The sequence below is a fragment of the Mus pahari genome, chromosome 17, assembly GCF_900095145.1.
Source record: "Mus pahari chromosome 17, PAHARI_EIJ_v1.1, whole genome shotgun sequence".
Taxonomy (NCBI): domain Eukaryota; kingdom Metazoa; phylum Chordata; class Mammalia; order Rodentia; family Muridae; genus Mus; species Mus pahari.
Window position 1 is genome coordinate 18,011,419 of NC_034606.1, and position 19,244 is coordinate 18,030,662.

Here is a 19,244-nt window from a genome sequence, read left to right on the forward strand (position 1 = left end):
TAATTAACTGGAGGTGGAGAGGGGCTAAGGTAATCTCTGTCTAGGAACAGGGCAGACTCTGGACTTGTAGGGTAAACAAATGCTTCAGTACAGCTGGCAGGATAAGGAGAGAAATGAGGTAAGAACAGGAATCACCGGTCTGCAAGACCCTGCTCATGAACTCCCAGGCAGACCAAACCACCACCCTCCTGCTGAAAGGACCACCTTCACTCCACTGTGGCTCAAGCCCGTCATTTCATCACAACCATGTACTGAGAGCACCCCACCTCCGAGTCCAGCATTAGAAATGCTACAAACGTGAACTGCCCTCTCCCCCCCCAGCTGTGGCGGCTGCACTAAGGATCAAGCTCAGGACTCTTTAAATGCATGCAGGTCAAACCCTACCAGTAAGAGGGTCTTATCAGAGGTCAAATGCTTTAGGACCTTCCCTCTCTCTACAAATGGAAAAAAAGCAGGAACCAAGTGTCACGTAACTGTCCTGGATTAGACAGATATTTACTAAGTGCTCAACGGAATATTTGGTACCTGCCAAACACTCAGAAAGTGGTAATGATGACCAGTATTCTTAGAGTGCTAGCATTATCAATAATGGTAATGAACAAGACAACAAAGATGACTACATCCAAGAGCTAACCTCTAGGGCCGGGGCTTTTACTCTTCAATCATCATCTATCCAGTTCCTAATAACAGTAAAAATATTCTACTGCTAAAGCCTCAGTATTTGCTGTTAATGAACATGGCTGCTGGTTTGTTCCATACGTAGAATAGGATTAATGAACAAATAAGAGGAGATCCCTGGAATCAATAGCTAAACAAATACTGAAGAACAGCTGCATTAAAGGGAAATTAAGAGTGATTCTAATTTCCTTCCTATTTTTTAACTAAAAGACATTAGACTGAAAAGTTTCAATTATCCATGGAAAAACATACACTTTAAGGGCTTTTATAAGGAAAGCATTTCAAGTATTATTTAGGCAATCTTATAAATTTTATGTTTTTCCCTTCCCCTTGACTGGGGATTCCCCAACACTGTAAAGGTTTAAAGATGGATGGCACTAAAATTCCCATTCAACGAATCAGTCAGGTTACCAAGTTGTTTAAACTGCATTTGAGGTGGCACAACTGAGGAATAAGCACCATCCTTGTATATTTAGTAGGTCTAAACACTGCTAGAAGTTTAATAATCATCTTCCTAGAAGACAGCCTTTAAAATATCACCTCACATCCACACCACACTGACTAGTCCACATTCTCTATGTATTTTAAATGACCTAAACAACTCTCTACAATTACTGAATTTAAAATACCTCATCTCAGTAGAGATGATAGTTACTATGAAATATATGAACCTCCTGGGCTGTCACCAAACAGCTTACATTTATTACTTATCTGACCTTAACACATACCATTATCACTGAACCAGTGTTTTATATAAAGTATTTTAAAGGGGCTAATAAACAAAATGTTAACTCTGGACACTGGAGTTGCTTGGCAGCAAACCTCTGGTCCGTCCACCTTCTCTGCTCTCCCATCTCCTCCTATTCACCAATGGTTACTAGCTATTTCATTCAAGCTCTCCTTTCCTTCTGGTGTCCCTCCCCAAGCCACATAATGCTAGATACCGACTGACTACTGCATTTTCAAGCATCCCAGAAGCTGACTCTACTTACTATCTTTTCAGCCAATTTCCAGGGTAAATAAATCTCTGCTTCCACTGACAGATCTTCTCATTCTATGCTTGTATGGCATGTATGTCCCTAATCTATGCCTCCATCTTTTTTGTTCGAGTTCATCTTTCCTGATTCAACAAGTTGTACGTGACAGGACCCTACTTTCAAAGCAAGAATATCATAGCACTTGGTAAGCAACCTTTCCAATACTCAAGTCTTTTGCTTAATTTTACTTTTTCCCCTTTTTTTCTGATTAGGGAAAATAAAAATAATACTGAATGTCAAGTCCACATATTCCTTTTACTACCAAGGGCAAATCAAAGAGGACTTAAATTCTTATATGCGTTTAACAAGGCTTAAGTTACACAGGGAAATGGAAACACTGAAGTAAAATTATAGCAGTTATAACAGGGTACTCAAATATCAAAACAATGATAATTAGTGGGAATGTGAATAAATGTACGAAGCATAGTACATATAAATGTTAAACATTGCTGAATGACCATCGTTATTACTAAGCTAATAACAGTATCTTAAATTATTAAATCTTCCCGTTCCTCTGTTCACTGCTCAAAATAAATGTTTTTTCAAGCTAAGGCATTTGCTGTAACACATAACAAACAAACCATTAAATAGTAGTGAAAGAGTATTTCTATGATAAAGAAAATTAGTGGAAGGAAATTCTGATGGTTCTGATGAGTAAAAATTTCATTTACTGACATTAAGCCAACTGAAGTTTAAAAATTTCAGGTTCAAAGGCAAGACAATTTATCAAACAAGTTAAGTTCTGTGATTAGTATAATTCAGTCATTATGGCTGAAGCAGTTAAAAATAATTCCATACGTTCTTGAAGACGTTCATCAAACCACTTAGCAGTCGGGAGGGAAAGCTGAGAACCTCAGTACCGTCTCAAGACATGAAATATGTTTCAAATGTATATATTTATATCAAACAATAATTAATTGAATTATACCAGTCATCCTTATAGCATTCCCTAACATATGAAGTGTAATTATGGCCTGGGCAAAAACTATGGAGAAGTCAGATGGACCTGGTATCCGGTGGCTTTCAAGTTTCTATGCAATGGTTTTCTTGCTCTAAGATTATTCTAGTTGTTGAACTTGCACCTCCTCCAAATTTTGGCTTGGCCAGAATCTTTCTTTTAAAGAAAAAGAAAAGAAAATCTCTTTGCAATGAAAGAAACTGTGGTCTAAATCATGATGACGAGAAACCTTAGCAATTTAAATAGACAAGCCTTGAAATAATATTGTGATCAAAGTATCAAGCAGTCTAATAAAACCCAGGTGGCTTCACCTTATCATATGTGGTCCTTATTACCACGCTGCACTATTTAACATACTTCCTGGGGTCAGCAACCACTTTCTGTTATTAATTCCTTCCCATTATGGATCTGCTGAAGTTACCATGTTTTCTGATAAGACAACTTTTTCAAAAAGAAAAAAAAGCAAAAAGTAAAAGTAAAAAGAAAGAGTGGGTTTGATTTTGAATGTTTCAGAGCTGGAGCCATGATTGTTAAGCCTCAGAAACCACGGTGGCTTTGTACTATTAGCATCCATTCGAGGCTATGCGACCTCCTAAGGAGACAACCAAATGACCATGGTTAGTACAGTAGAGTAAGGGCTCCCGGGTTTGATGATAACAAGGGGCAGCAACATGAAAAGATAAGCACAAACCCCTGCTTTACAGCCCTAAGATTCAAATGAGAATGTCACCACTGACAAAAGTGTATACTTGCTCCAAATACAACTTCACCATTCAGAGGTTCCCCGGCGGTACAACTTGTAAGGTCAGAGGCAATGTTCCCGGCTGTAGATACTGCTGCCTTTTAAAACGGGAACTAAATGTTCTAGGGAATTAATTTAGGGAGCATAATTTGGTTCCAGAAAGATTTCACGATGGTGAAGTTGAAGTGCCAATGGTTATTACATCTACCTCAATTTGATTCAAGGACTTAGAGCAGCACTGGATTTTAAAAAGGAAGAAATTATTTTAATTTATCAGCCTTCTTTCACCAGCTCAACCCCACCCCCTAAACCACTGGTAAAAACCAGCCATTAGGAAGACTCAAAACTAGCCTAGGGTGAAGGACGGCTGGAAGCAGTGCAGGAATGCGCCCACGTGTACCTTCTCCTCTGGGCGTGAGTGAATGGTTCCACACTGCTCTGCTCTGTCTCTGCCACAGGTTCCAGACCATCCAAAGGGACGGTGAGAGGTGGGCATGTTACAGGCCTGCATTTTTCACTCAGCTACCTACACTAGTCACAAAGACAGTTGCCACAGTTCAGTGTGCCACGAGCGGCACCCAGTGTTCACACAGCCTCCTTACAGCAGAGGGATCCGTTTCTTTTCCTGCTTTCTTTTCTTTCATTCTGTCTGACCAGATGGCAGGGCAGCAGATTGGAAGCATTGCACAACATATCACTTAACCATACTGTGTACTCAGTAAAGAAGGAAATTCACATGACAGGCTTTATCAGTACTGTCTGTTTAAGTCATCTGCAAAGCAATGTATTCTAGAAAGCCTGTGCCATCAGTCAGGCACCGACTCCTTCCATTAAATAAAACCATCCATTCGAGCTATTTGCAGATGCAGTCGGTGGCATTTAATAAGAACTCCTCTACTCAGCTCAATCGATACTTCAGTTAGTTTCTCCATTCTGTGTAGCAAACTAGGGCTATGTTGACTTCCAGCGACTGTGCCTGAGCTGACTTGATTCAACCACCATTAACTTATGGTTCATGTAAAGCTTTGAGCTGCTCTGGATCTTTAACGTGTATGGTACACACACATAAACTTACTACATTTTCTGAAATCTAGATTAAATTCAACAACCATGAACCTCAGCTGTGCCAACAGTAAATGATAACGCCAATCTGTGCTTTAAGTGAATACTGTAAGCTGATTTCAGGGTCTGCACCACTCGCTCACAGCAACTCTGACAAACTAGCAGGCTCGCTCCAGTTCTCTTCAACTGGACCTCAGTGCACAGGCATGTTAGCTGGAGCTCCCATCTCTACATCTGCCACTAACTTAACCTTGTGCTTCTCTTTACTCAATTCCCTACTTATCAAAAAAGTCCAGATTGTGATCCATAGTACAAATGTGCAAACTAGCAGGGGAAAGCAGAGCTCCTGAGAAGCTGGACCTCCTTCTTTTCCATGTCTCTCAATGGAAATGTATAGTTCCCAAGTGAGAACTGTAAGTCTATCTGTACAGTTCTCATAATTCGCTACTGGTGGTTTTTCTAGTCAATGCCCTGCAGGAGACACTCTGAAAAGAAACACAAGCGTGACTCTGTCTCGCTTGCCCCTCCCATCCAGAATCTGTGAAGCAGTAGGAAGCACTAAGGTCTGAGCATGCCGTGTCCTCTCCTTACTATCCCTTTCCTTCCTGAAGCACCAGAGGAAAATCACGGCATTGCCTCACCACTCTTCACCTAATCCTTCACACTGCTCTATACCAAAATGTTTCTACTGTTTTGTTTTGGAGATAGAATTGACCTCAAGTTGAGTTAATAGAAATATGATCAATCAAAATAAAACATTTTAAGGAGAAATAATTCACAATACTAGGACCTTTAGTAACTATGTAAATACAGTTGGTGTTACATTTCCTGTTTGCAGTCCTCATACCGAGGAAGTAGATAGGAGGAGAATGAGTTTGAGGAGATCCTTGGTTACATTAAGATTTCTAGGCAGCCTCGGCTACAGGAGGCCCTGTCTCAAACAACAAAAACAACTCACTAAGCACATTTAAAGCACCGGGAGTTGTTACCAAATGAGGTGAAAAGAATAAATAAAATACATGTGTACTAATACAATGCAATAATGATCCCATTTTTAAAATTTCAAGAATAAATTATTTTGTAATATAGTAATTTTAAATCACAAAATCAATATTTGTCATTCTACTTTAGATGAATGGATGGATGAGAGATAGATAGACAGACAGACAGACAAAATGAATCTAGCATCTTCACTTATCAGTTTTCACTTTGTCCTCTAACATCATATAATGCCTAACTAACAACTAACATCATCTCCTAGGCTTCTGTGCTTCAAGCCAAATGTGCTGCTCAAAACAGCCAAGTTCCTTAAGTAACAGACCCTGCAGTCCTCCCCTTCCCCAAAACAACCCATAGTAAGATTCAGTAAGGACAGCTGGCAGAGGCCCAGCTGGAGCTACTGCTGTCATTCTTGCAGCCTGCTCAGGCTAATGGCAGGTCACAAATCCCAAGAGTTCCAACTAGCTCTGCAGTCAGACTCCTACTGCTACGATTGCTCGCTCTACACTTACTTACCTGCTACAAAACACATCTGTACAGCACCACCACCTATCTAGTTCTGTTAAAAGGAAATAACGTGGACGCATCTCTGCAAAGACCGCTGAAGTGCACATACAATCCTCTCCTTACTCACGCAGAGGCTGCCTACATATTAAACATTGCTTTTGCGCTTCACTACATCAGAAAGCAGATAAAAGGTACCAGTGAAGCTTACTGATCTCTATAAAGGCAGTAGATAAGACTCAGGTTAGAAAGCAGCAGTAAAGGTATGGCAAGCTTACTCGCAGCAATCTCAAGCAGACAGGTTAATTTACGGACTTTATGTCTTTGAGAGTTCTCTTTGGAAAATGCAACATCCACATCAAAAACACCAAACCTAATTATAATTAATCTAACTATATACATACAATTTCCAGATAAGGCAATATAGTTAGTTGGAGGACTGAAATTGGTCAACATTTCTAGGCATAATAGAAAATGAGTTTAAACTTGCTTCTTAGGAAACGGTTTATAGAAAAACAGAAATAACAGGGCCTTTGCTTACATGGTCTAATTGTGGCTTTGTGACATCTTAATTAGTGTTAAATAGTTCGTTCTTAATGATTATCAGCTTGAAATTTAGTAATAATTCAAATATCTTCACCTAGAGTTGTTGTGGTTCAAAAGTAAAACAGTTTTTATTTAATTAAAATTTAAACCACTGGGAATGGTAATTTAGGGATTACGTTTTTAGACTTGGGAAACTTAGGAATTTTAAATACTATTTAAGTACTATATCCACCTGTAATTTTCAAATCTTACAGTATTACTTTAAGTCTGCACAAAATTCAAACAGGTTTTCCTTGGCTCCTTTCCAAACCATAGCCCTTACACTTGGGGACCGCGGGAGAGGACGGCGTAGAGCGCTTTCGTTTCTTTAAGCAGAAAAACCTTTCACATGGACCAGATTTTCAACAGTGCATTTTCCGCGCAATGGTGTTTCTCAACTAATTTTTAAAAAGTGAAATTTAAGACATGAAATAAACACAATGACACTGTTGAAAGTTTTAAAATGAAGCCAGATTTTGCCCACACTTTTATAGGTGCTCCTTAAAAAAACTCAAGAAAAACAAAAAGACCTGAATATACTGAGATTTCAGTTTCACATTTAAATTTTATTTCTTATTTTCTAACCACCTCACAAAGCATATCATTTTAAAGTTTTACTCACAGTCTGAGTGATCAAAATAAGTTGGTAAGGCATTAATCTAAATTAGTTCATTGCTTTCAACGGTCACCACAAAATCATCAAATGTTTATGTTTTGACGTTTCAAACAGTACCATGAGTAACAACAACAAAATCAGAACTATAAATTGTGACATGGTCTGCTGTCTAGACTTGTAAAATGAATTATTTATTAAATAGTTAAAATGTATCAAACATTTTACTAAATGTTTTAAACAGAGCTATGGACTAAATGTCCACAAAGCTGAGACTAGCACAGCACACTAAGACCTGCTTATCACCGGCACACCTTTCCAAAGCCTCGAGCCCTACATACTACAGGGGCAGCCACATCGCAAGTCAAGGAAATCAGTCAAGAAACTTTCTCCAAATAAATGCCAAGTCAAATGATCACAGCAGTTTGCTCTTTATTTCTTGAAATGCCCACATTACTTACTATGTCCCACAAATGTGGATAGTTAGAATACACAAAGAGTCTTATCACCCTAGCAATTACTTAAGCATCACTTTGTGAAGTCATCACAAATAAGAAAGCATCCTGACATCTACTCGCTCCTACCCTTCTCTCCACTGCATCCTGGATGTATCAAGTACACTCCACACTTTACAAACTTCTCTCCCAGCCAGAACTAGGATTTGCTATCTTTCTTTTTTTTCACTATCTGTACAATGTTATTTCTGCATAAATGCTGAAATAAATTACCGTGGGTAATCTTTTTTCCCTGAAAAATATGTAGCATTTTATCATACTTTCACTTTATCTTTCAAACAAGCTTCAAGCATAACCCTCAAAGTGTCTAATATTTCTACCAAGAAAACTGCCTAATATTTCTACCCATAAAGGTTCTTTGTTTAAAAAAAAGATAATTTTTTTTAGAATGAATGTATTAAACAGATCATAGTGATTACTAACAATAGATAGGCAAAGAAACATTAAGCAAATATCACATCTTTCTATAAAATGTCTCCATTAAGTTTTCTTAGAATGAATGTATTAAACAGATCATAGTGATTACTAACAATAGATAGGCAAAAAACACATTAAGCAAATATCACATCTTTCTATAAAATGTCTCCATATTTTTGAAAATTATGAATCATGTTCTCTGTCCCAACCACGCTCTGAATTCTGAGGCAACACAAAGCTGAAGGAGGAGCCTCCAGTATGTTTCTAGCAGTTCTGGTTTCAGACAACCAAGGAAAGGAGGTGACCAGGCAACAAGTAACTAGACCGAGACTGTCTCTGCCACGCATGCAGTACGGCTTACATTACAGACCTCACAACTGCAGGCCTCACTCTCCCTAGCCCAGTGGGACAAGCTGCACCTGAGCCTCACGTAACCCCTCTGAAGCCTCATTAAACTGATTTTGATATCATTAAATCTCATTAAACTGATTTTGAAATCATTCAACGAGTCCTGGTAACACTTTCTGTTTCAACTTTTATTTCGAGATAATTCTGTACTTAGGTTAACATTTAAACTTTTAGCAAAAGAAAATTTTGCTACAACGAAAATTGGCCAAAAGCAAGTCCAGGGTCTCATGCATCACACGGACTTGCTATCTGTGCTGTAACTGCAGACTAACCTCAGACAGTAGAACAATCTAAGTCCATTCCCTTCTGCATTTCCCTGCTTCTTTTTTAAGGAGACGAAGTTTGGAGGCTAGTGACCACTCTCTATGACTAACCTAAGGCAAGCAAAATTAAAAGTTTCTCTGTTCCAAATATAAAAATTATGAATTTGGCTCTAATACAAAAAGGTAAGCTTTTTATAACACCTGCAATATTAAATTGATTTAGTCTGCTAAAAAACAAGACAGTGAGTTATTGAATCTGTGTTTAATTCAGTACACTTTATAACATATTTAAGGAATTCGGTTGTATAAAACAGGATCTGAATCTTATCAGATGAAAATATTTTTTGCTATTAGCAAGCCTCGGGTTGTATGTCTGAGAAAACAAATTAGTCTCCAGTTCTCCTAAGCTTGATAATAGTGCCCCCTAATGGGAATTTTAACTTGAGGGTTTTTAACTCACATTTTAAAAAGCATATATTCTCTGAGTAGGTTTCCTCACTATAACCTTAAAAAGCAAATTCTATAATGTAAGTTGAGCAAAACTGGACCACTCAAAAAGCTACCTATGTTGCATCAAAAACCAAAACATAACAGAAACAAAGAAGACACATTTCTAGGTTTTACAGTATTCTATAACACATAATCCAAGAGAGTACCAAGCAAGCAGTTTTATCCCAAGGAAACTGTCTCCACCAGATTTCTGGAACTCACTCAATGAGCCATCAGCATGAGCCTAATGAAAGACACTATAGGATACGACAGAAGTAGCTGACTGACCGTGGGCTACTGACCTCGCAGGAGCTCCAGAATGAACCTTTCACAGTGCAGTCACAAGGTGACATCTACAAATCATGCCACACTACAGTTAGCTCCCCTAAACATCAACAACTCAGTGTGTATTGTTTTCTTTAAAGGAAAGGTGAGAAGATTAAAGCAAGAGCTGCCTACTGTGATACTTCCCAGGGTTCCCAGGGAAGTGAATCCGACAGCACTAGAACTTTCATTCTGGTGTTCACACTATATTCTGAACTTGGGCAAACTAAGTGCAACGTCCAGAAGGCATAAGCACTGAACAACTACAGCCGACACAGATTTACTATCATTCTCTTCTGTACCCAAACAAGAGGAAGAGAACGAGGACTAAGAAAGTTATATTACCAGTCACCAAGTTTCAAAGAGCCCAAACCTAACATCTAGGCTAGAGACCAATACGCTACTGTATAGATCTAACAACGGTAGCAGGAATAGAGTGAATAATACATACATAAACAAATAGGACAGCCTTCCAATAAAACTTTATTTACAACAGCAGGTACAGGAATCTGTTTGTCAATGCAGTTTAAAGCATTTGCTAATAGTTCATTTGTAGCACAGATTAAAACTCCTCACTTTACAAAAGGCACAAAAAAGCCCATATCCCAACAAAAAAAACCTCAAGAAACCCAAGTTACATCATGCCATAACTATGGAATACTTGATATTTCAGTTTCATAAAGTTGGTGGCCAAAGAAATGACGTTTCTCTTAATAAATACCAATTTGAGGAGGCACTGATTAATGAAAAAACACTCGAGTAAAACAAGTGGCCTTTCTCTTGACAAAATAATTCACATTTAGGACTATTCTAAAATACCCAAGCATAGTGGGAAATTTCATTTTTAAGTTTGACAAAAACAAAACAAAACAAAACAAAAAACAACAAACTATGGTGACCACATTCTGATGACTGTTAAGAAAACAGATGGGTTTAGGTAACCGAATTTCAAATGCATCGGCTATGAAGAAATACAGAGCATTATACTTTCACACATATAACGAAAGTGATGGATCTCACTGGAATTTTGTGTTTGCATGCCTCTCTGTCTCTGTCTGTCTCTGTCTCTCTGTCTCTCTGTCTCTCTCTCTGTGTGTGTGTGGGGGGGGGGGATGCTGTACCCATAGACAACAAAGGTCAATGGTAGGTCTTACTGAAGCTCATCAATTCAGCCTCACTGGTTACTCAATGACGTGCAGAGATCCTCTACTCTGCCCTGCACCCTTGCCAGGATCTGGGGTTATAGATATTACCAGACTGAGCCACCTTCCCAGCCCCTCGTTAGCTCTTCTTAAAGTACACGTTCACTAGCTAATTATCTTAAACTCATAAGAGGTTACCCTCCAGTGATCAAATTCTAAAATTAACAAAACACTACACAGCATAATTGTACTAAACATCATTTCTTTATATTCTAAAGAATTTTTCTTAAAAATACCAACCACCCACCCAAGCCAGGTAGCGGCATTGTATGTTCTGAGATAGTCTGTGCTCTCGTCAGCCACACTGATTCAAGAAAACTTGACAACTCATTTGTAAGAGAAAACAACTGTATCAACAACCACTTGTCCCTTAGACCTGAAACAGTGAATATTAAATTATTTCCAGATATGCTGAATAGAGAAATTGATCTCTCTGGTAATGCTATTAACAGATGACACACAAATCCTAACATTAATCCTATCAAAGGTGTTTAAGTTTACAGTAATCCAGATGAAAACTGGCCTGTGTAAAACAGCAAAAAACAAAGATCCATTTTAAACAGAAGTTTTAAAATGACACACAAGCAGTTGTGTATCTGAAACAAAAGCAGGCATGTGATTTTTCCAGAGATACTAAATGAAAACTGATTTCCAGATGAATGGTGGGAATGATGGAATCGGTCTCTGCAAAAATATGCCTTACATTTACAATATGTTCAAGTCTCTAAGAGGCTAATAAATAAAATAGTGACAGTTATTAAGTTAAAAGTAACCAGGGGTTTTTTGGGGTTTTTTTGTTGTTGTTGTTGTTGTTTTCGTTTGTTTGTTTTTTATGTAACCAGTTAAAAGTTACATAAAAAAGCATGAGAGACAACTAGTGGCTCATCCTGAGAGTCTGACAGCCTGAGATGGATCTTCAGAGTCCAAGAGGATGGAAAGGCAAAACTGACCTCTGACTGACACACATTTTGTGGCATGTGTGCCTCCCCACAATAACTTTTTTAAAGTTTCATTTTAAAAAGTTTATGAGAAAACTAGGAAAACTACCCATTTCACCTCATGATAAATATATTTACAAATAAACTTAACCAAGGAGACCAAAGATTTGCCATCACTTATCAATGACCTACATGCTCAATGTAATAATCCCTATCAAAATTCTAGTTTTTAGGAATGGCACTCAGGAGGCAGGGGCAGACTAATTTCTCTGAGACCAAGGTCAGTCTGGACTACAGAGAGTTCTAGGACAGCTAAGCTACACAGACAAACCTTGTCTCAAAAAACAATCAAAATAAAACAAAACCAAAAAAGGTATCACAAAACTAAGTCACCTAAGGTGTGTTCTTGTATTGTTGGACCAGCCTAACTCCATTTAAGATTAGAAGCCATCTTATTACAAGGTCAAAATAAATTCGTTCCTATTTTCTGTAAAACTTGGATTTGACCAGGTCTTGACCCATTTTCTGGAATTTGATGACATGTTCCATACCCCATACCCTGATCTCTACCTCCACCCTGATAAGATGTTATGCCAAACAATTCCAAGTTCCAATGTAACCACAATTATTTGGAAATCCCTTGAAACGCAGTTTTGGGGGATCTATATGAGCCCCGCTGTCTCCCACGCTCAATGCTGATTTTTTTCAAACCCCACTTTAGGAAGATAGCTCTACCTAACAGAAAATAAAGCTGGCATAATGTGACCAAATAACTCAAGAAAGAGTGACCTTATGTTCGGTGGGTTAGCACTATGAGGACAGACATCTGAAACAGGAAGTCAAGCCCTAGGCTTACATATGGTCCAATGATCAACGATGATACCAGGACACTGAATGGAAAAGGATGAATGTCTTCTTCAAAGATAGCAAATCTGGACCCTTACTGTACGTACAGACAAAAAAGTTAACACTAAATCATATAAGCAGCTTAATTTAAAATTTAAAACCATAAAATTCCTAGAAGGAAACAGGAAAAATATATCATATTAAATTTGCCAAAAGTTTCTTCAATATAACTAAATAAACAGTCAACAAAATTGAACGAAGACAAACCATCTTTACAAGCACAGAGCAAAGGAGAAAAAAAAAAAATCAACAGAGGGAAAAGGCGCTTCACAGAACAAAAGATATGTGCAATGATTATCTCTCTGATAACTACAGAGTTACAAATTGATTTTAAACTTTTAATTTTAAAATGGGAAAAGGTTAAGCGGTCAAGTAGAATAAGACTTCATATCCACAGGATCTACAACTAGGAACTCAACCTATCTCAGATCAAAAGTATGTGGGTAACAGTTTGCACCTACATTGCACTTACAGACTTTTCCTGCTCATTATTCTTTCAGCCATGTACTGTAAACAACTACAAATATATTAGACAACTGAGTAAATCAGTGATTTCAAGTATAAAAGGATGTTCATAGTTAGCAAGTAAATATTATACTGCTTGACATAAAAGGAGATGAGCATCCAAGGAATGTTATATATATTTAAGGGGTATCCTAGAACCACTCCCTAATAGAAAGCAAGGAATCGTTAGACAAAGTGGTTCAATGTCAATGTTCATCAAGAGGTGCAAGAGGTGCCACACAGGTCACTGAGAGAAAGCACATCATTCCCCAGGGCTGGACCACATTACCAACTTTCCAGGCAGGACGTGCCTGCCGGTGCAATCGAGGCATGAGGGTGTAGGAGAGACAACAACTTTATGACAGAAGGGAACTCAGGCTAGTTCTAGAAACCTGGTCAAAAGCCCAAGGCTCTGGAGGCTACAGAGCTGGTGGGAGCCTACAACTGTTGGTAAATAACACACTGTCAAAGTGCCTTCCAAAAAATTGTGCCTATACCTATAGATCAGTTTTGTTCTCAGCCTTGACCAGAAAAACCTCTTTCTGTAGTGGGCAGCAATGCTGAGGCTCATAACTGGTAAGGAACTAAGAAAGGTAACTCGCTCAGCCCTAAATGGGACATGTAAATCAACACCTACTCCCTACACACACACACTCCCTACACACACACACACACACACACACACACACACACACACACACACACAGGCTGACAAAGCATCATGTAGGAGGAAGTAGGAGCTGTGGGGATGCTGCCTTCCTAACAGGATAATGCCACTGCACTTGTGACTTCACTGCAGCTATGGAGACCTGAAGGTCAAGGCCACAACAGTCAACTTGCAGCAGGCAGCACTAACTGGACTCACAGAGTCCACAAAGACAGGTCAACAAATGAAATAATCTAACAGCCACAAAGGCGAGGGTGGGAGGGGGGAATTGTTAGGAATTGCTAGGAATTGTTGAAGGAGTAGGAATGGGAGTAGATTCGATCAGGCACATCGTATACATGGATAAAACTGTCAACAGATAAATAAAAGATATTCTTGGTTGGAGACATGGCACAGGTCTGGAGTTTGGTTTCCAAAACCCACATCCAACACACCCACACATACAAATATACACATAAAACACCTTTTAAATAAAAAGTCAAGAGAAAAAAATCTTGTCATATGCTATAAAAAGTCTGCATGATTGGACTTATCAGTCACCTTAAAGGCAGTCACACAGAAAGCAATACAGAACAGTGATTGATTGTCAGAGGTGAGACAGAAATGTCAATAGATAGTGTCACTTATGAGAAACTTCCTAAAGATCTACTGACGTGCATAAAATAGGTTATGATAAAAGTTTTGTCATGTGCTATAAGCAATGTTTTAATTTAAAGAAATTACAAATAAATTGTCCTAAGAGTTCAAGAAAGTGAAAAAAAATTATTTTCAACTTGGATTTATTTTGGTTTGGGGTTTTTTTGAGACAGGGTTTCTTTCTATAACAAAGCCCTTGCTCTCGATTTATAGACCAGGCAGGCTTCAAACTCGCAAAGATCTACCTGGCTCTGCCTCCTAAGTGTCTGTGGCTGGTACAATCTTTAAACTACAAGGATAATCTTTCTAAAACAGCTAGCAGTACTCACCTCTTCTTAAACACTTTAAAACAGAAGACAATGGATGCCAAACAGGACAAAGTATTAACTTTTTATACAAATTCTCATTGCACAGACATGTCATTTTTTCCCAGAAACTAAAAAAAAAAAAAACTTGATTTAAGTTAACCCAGTGAGAGATGAAAGTTACACTGGGAAATGAGCTGACACTATCTGTATTCACTGCAAAGACACACTTAACAGTGGTCCATAGCCTTACCCTCATCAAAGTCAGCATCATCCTCCGTGTGCTGGGGGAACGGGAAGCAGTTGGTAATCTCTAGTCGATCTTCGACAACCAGACCCAGGAGCACTCCCTGAACAACCTCAGTTCCTTGTCCTTCTTCTTGATAATGTTTGATTATCTTTAATACTACCTAAAAGAGGATGCAAAAGAGAACTTAAAAACCATACTATTTTATGTTTTACTTATTTCTAAGGGAAAAATAAAAACCACTAGTGAGTTTGCACAACCACAAAAATACATGCTTGTCTTGCAAATCATTTCCTTTAGCCTTATTAAATAAAACTCACATGAGGCTCTTGGATACTTAGCCCTATTAATGAGATCACCAGACCTTTGTTAAAATAAAGGATGCAGATATCAGGAGACGTGAAATTAATGTAGATTTTTAAAAGTTACAACAGATTCCTTAAAAACTAGGATCTACAAATGCAAAAGGTGTGTGTTAATGCCCAGACCCAGTGTATTTTCACCAAAAAGCCAGGTCAGAATAACCTTATTTCCTTTCATAGAATGAGTAAGGCTGAAGAACGCTATTAAAGTATTGAAACAAGCAGTTGCAGGTGAAGCATGGAAAGACTACCTCACACTCTCTTTAGCATTCCTGAACAACCCCAATTTGTTTCCTTATAAAGACCAAGGCCACTCACCCATCAAACATACCCAAATGAGATGGGAAATGCACAGAAGCCTGATTGCCTGCTAAATAAATACAGCAGACAGAGAAGTGAGTGGGTAAGGGTTAATTATAGGCGAGAAAGCTTACAACTCTGCAGTGAGGACTAATTGGGTTCAATAAATTCATTTGTCTGGAAAAGTGCTCACAAAGAGCATCTGTCTTGTAGCAAAGGATTACCAGGTAGTAGACCATTAGTCTTTCGTGGAAAGATAAACTAGGGAATCACTACTGTTCCTTTCAATAAATGACATTTCAAATTTAAGAATATATTATCTACAGCATTCAGAACTGGCCAAAGTAAAAGACTCTATCACCATTTCAATCTCATGAAAGAAAGCATTCAAAAACAAGTCAAAGTCAATCCTTGTCAAACCTGGGCAGTTTTACTCATCGTTTGAAACTGTATGGTCTTCCCGCTTCCTTACTGCTGTAGTATGAAATCAGAACAGCAAACAAGAGGGGAAAGTGGGGAATTAAAGAAAAGGGTCTTTCCTGAGAAACCTACACTTTCTATATTTTTATTATTTATTTATTATTATATGTAGGTACACTGTAGCTGTCTTCAGACACACCAGAAGAGGGCGTCAGATCTCATTACGGATGGTTGTGAGTCACCATGTGGTTGCTGGGATTTGAACTCATGACCTCTGGAAGAGCAGTCAGTGCTCTTAACTGCTGAGCCCTCTCTCCAGCCCCACTTATGTGTATTTCATCCCAATTTCTCATGCAGTCTTGTCTGTAAATTACATTTTAATCTTTATTATTTTATGTATGTGTATCCTTGTGACTTTATGTGCATCAAATGTTTGCAGGAGCCCACAGGGATGAAAGCGGAGTTAGGGAGTAGTTGTGAGCCACCTTGTAGGTGCTGGAGATCAAACACAGGCCTTTGCAAGAGCAATAAGCCCTTTTAACTGCTGAGTCATTCTCCAATCCCTCTAAATTATGTGAAAAAAAACTGAAAAAAAAAAAAAAGAAAGAACAATTGAATGAACTAAAGAAAGAAAAACCAGAAATTCCTGACTAGAACAAATTGGCACACATTTTATAATTCTACAAAACCAAGAATGTGTCAAATACATGTGTTTAAAACTTTGAAAAGATGTGTGGGATCTGGAATATCAACATTCTGCTTATTGCATTCCCTCTTAAAGGCTCATACAAATGAAGGGCTGTTTTACACAGCATTATACCTACAACACTAACACAGACCCCGGCACATGAAATGTAGTTTCCTCAAGAAATGGATAATAAACATTATCAGTAATTTCTGATGCACCAGCCCTCTACTCACTGTCTTACATGCAATGAATGACTTAATTTAATCCTTACAGCTACCTTTTTATAAAGTCAATTATACTATTTTCCTGTCTTCTCTGAGAAACAAGTAAGCTGACATAAAATGATTATATTTAGGGAAGCCTTGACACTTTAAGGTATTTCACAGTAACTGAGAAAGTGTAGATGTGCTAAACCTGCGTATAACAAAGGCTAGACAGTTACAAGAGAATATCAGCATCTCTAGGAGGTGTCCCTGGAACTATGGCTACACACTGAGGGGTTGATGAATCAAAGGGCAGACAAGCAGAAATCTGTGAAGAAATAGTGATGATGATCAAACTGTGCCCCGGTCCCCGAACAGCAAGTGTCCAGCCAGCTGTTCTAGGATGCTAGGCAGCCTCTGCTCTTTAGGTAGCAGTCTCAGGAGGTGCACGCTGGGAATGTTCACCCACAATAATCCTATTTTCAGCCATGTTCAAGTGCTCACTTTTCACAAATCACCCATGCTTCTTTCCATAAAACAGTGCTGACCAATTTAATTAATCCTATTTATGGATGTCAAGGCTCCCTGCTCTTACTTTCAAAGCTGATGTATGGAAGTCTCCAAAACAAAACAAAACAAAAAAAAAAATACTCCAATAGATTTTGTTTTTAATGTGTCACAAATGACCCCACACACACGGAAGCCCTACATCACTTGTAGCTTAACAAATAATGTAATAAACTTTTTCAGAATAAATAAGTACTTAAAAGCCCAATACTAATCTCTGATGTCAGAATTAACTGATCAAAGCTAAATGTGTATACTTTCGGGGGAGTTTTGAGTTTAAATTCTCCATGTGTCTATAACACCCTACTCTAATATTTTAATTATAATATAACTTATATATAGATGTGTGTGCCTATGTGTAGGTATCTGCTCTTGAGTGTGAAAGCCAGAAGTCACTGGATTCCCTAGAGCTGGAGTTACCTGTGGTTGTGAGCCACCCAATGTGGGTGCTGGGAACAAAGAAACTTGGGTCCTCTGCAAGAGCAGTAAGTGCTCTTAGCAACTATACCATCTCTCCTGACCTATTCTAACGTCTAATAAACATAATCCAGCTGTCCTCTGTCTTTATTTTGGTTTAACTCTTCAAAAGGTTGTAATGCCATGAGCTTTCTTTCTTCTAAGACTTTTCACTGTTTCTAAAAAGTACAGACAGTGAGAAATACCAATCAAATCTAAATATTTTATTTATAAAAGCAAAAATATCACCCCTACTAAGGAAGCTCAGGTCTGCTTGGAATATCATTACAGAAGAGGGGCAAGAACAGCAGACACTAGGAAGCACACAAGTTTTCTCTAGTCTAGTTTCAGGGCTATGAGCTGGCCAAGACAAGAACCAGTGCTGACCAGAATCCTTTAAATGAGCACAAGGGACATTCCACTATCAACTCTGCCTGGGAGAGGTAAACCAGAGACACCGCGCACAAGTCTTCTAAGAATCTGAAATGTCATCATGCTCAGGGTCTGAATGTTTAACCCACTCAATCTGCCCTGCCCACCAAGTGTCCAACTGCTGTTCTAGGAATCCTGAGTTGTCTCTAGAACCTTCTTGAAGACTTATGAGGTTTGCACGGAATAAGGCAAGGAACCCTACCAGCAAGATATGGCCCATGCCTGCTCAGACAACCCTAAAGGGAACACTTGTCTAGATCACTTAATGCACACTGTGAGACAGCAAAACAGGCAGGCTAACACTAATCTTCAAGGAACACAAGGAGAGTGGCTAACAAGCTGTCTGGCTTTAAAAAGGCAACAAACACAACTTCACTTTGATTCAAAGTCTAAAAACTACAAATGATTTTATTTAAGATAATAGTACCCGGTGCCCTTAACGCTCAGGGATCTATGCAGAAGAGGATGTGGGAAGATTGTTAAGAGTCAGAAGTGATGGAGGACTCCAAGGAAAGTGTCTTCTAGACACAATAGGACTGATACATATTTGAACTCAAAGTCTCACTGAGTGCATTAACCACACTTCAGTGCAGGCCTTGTTTCCAGGAGTAGTGAAAACCAACTCAACAGTAGTGTTAGTTTTTCTGTGCCATTTTGCTTTGGGCTTTTTCTCTTATTCATCTTTTGCTTGTTTATTTTGATTTTTATTTTTTGTGTTTTGTACTTTGTTTCTTGTTTTTGTTTTCTTCAGGAAAGAGTAGGGTGGGTAGAGAGGTGACAAAGATCTGGCACCAGGGGAGGAAACATGATCAAAATT

The 19,244-nt window shown here is 38.5% G+C and overlaps 1 protein-coding gene across 1 annotated transcript in view; it reads right to left on the bottom strand.

The window, feature by feature from the left end:
• Eif3h (eukaryotic translation initiation factor 3 subunit H) overlaps nt 1–19,244 on the bottom strand; it is an 81,429-nt gene that overhangs the window by 43,941 nt on the left and 18,244 nt on the right. The window contains exon 2 of the mRNA XM_021216465.2: nt 15,006–15,162. Within this exon, the coding sequence (XP_021072124.1) occupies nt 15,006–15,162 (157 nt within the window). The remainder of the gene's footprint in view (nt 1–15,005; nt 15,163–19,244) is intronic.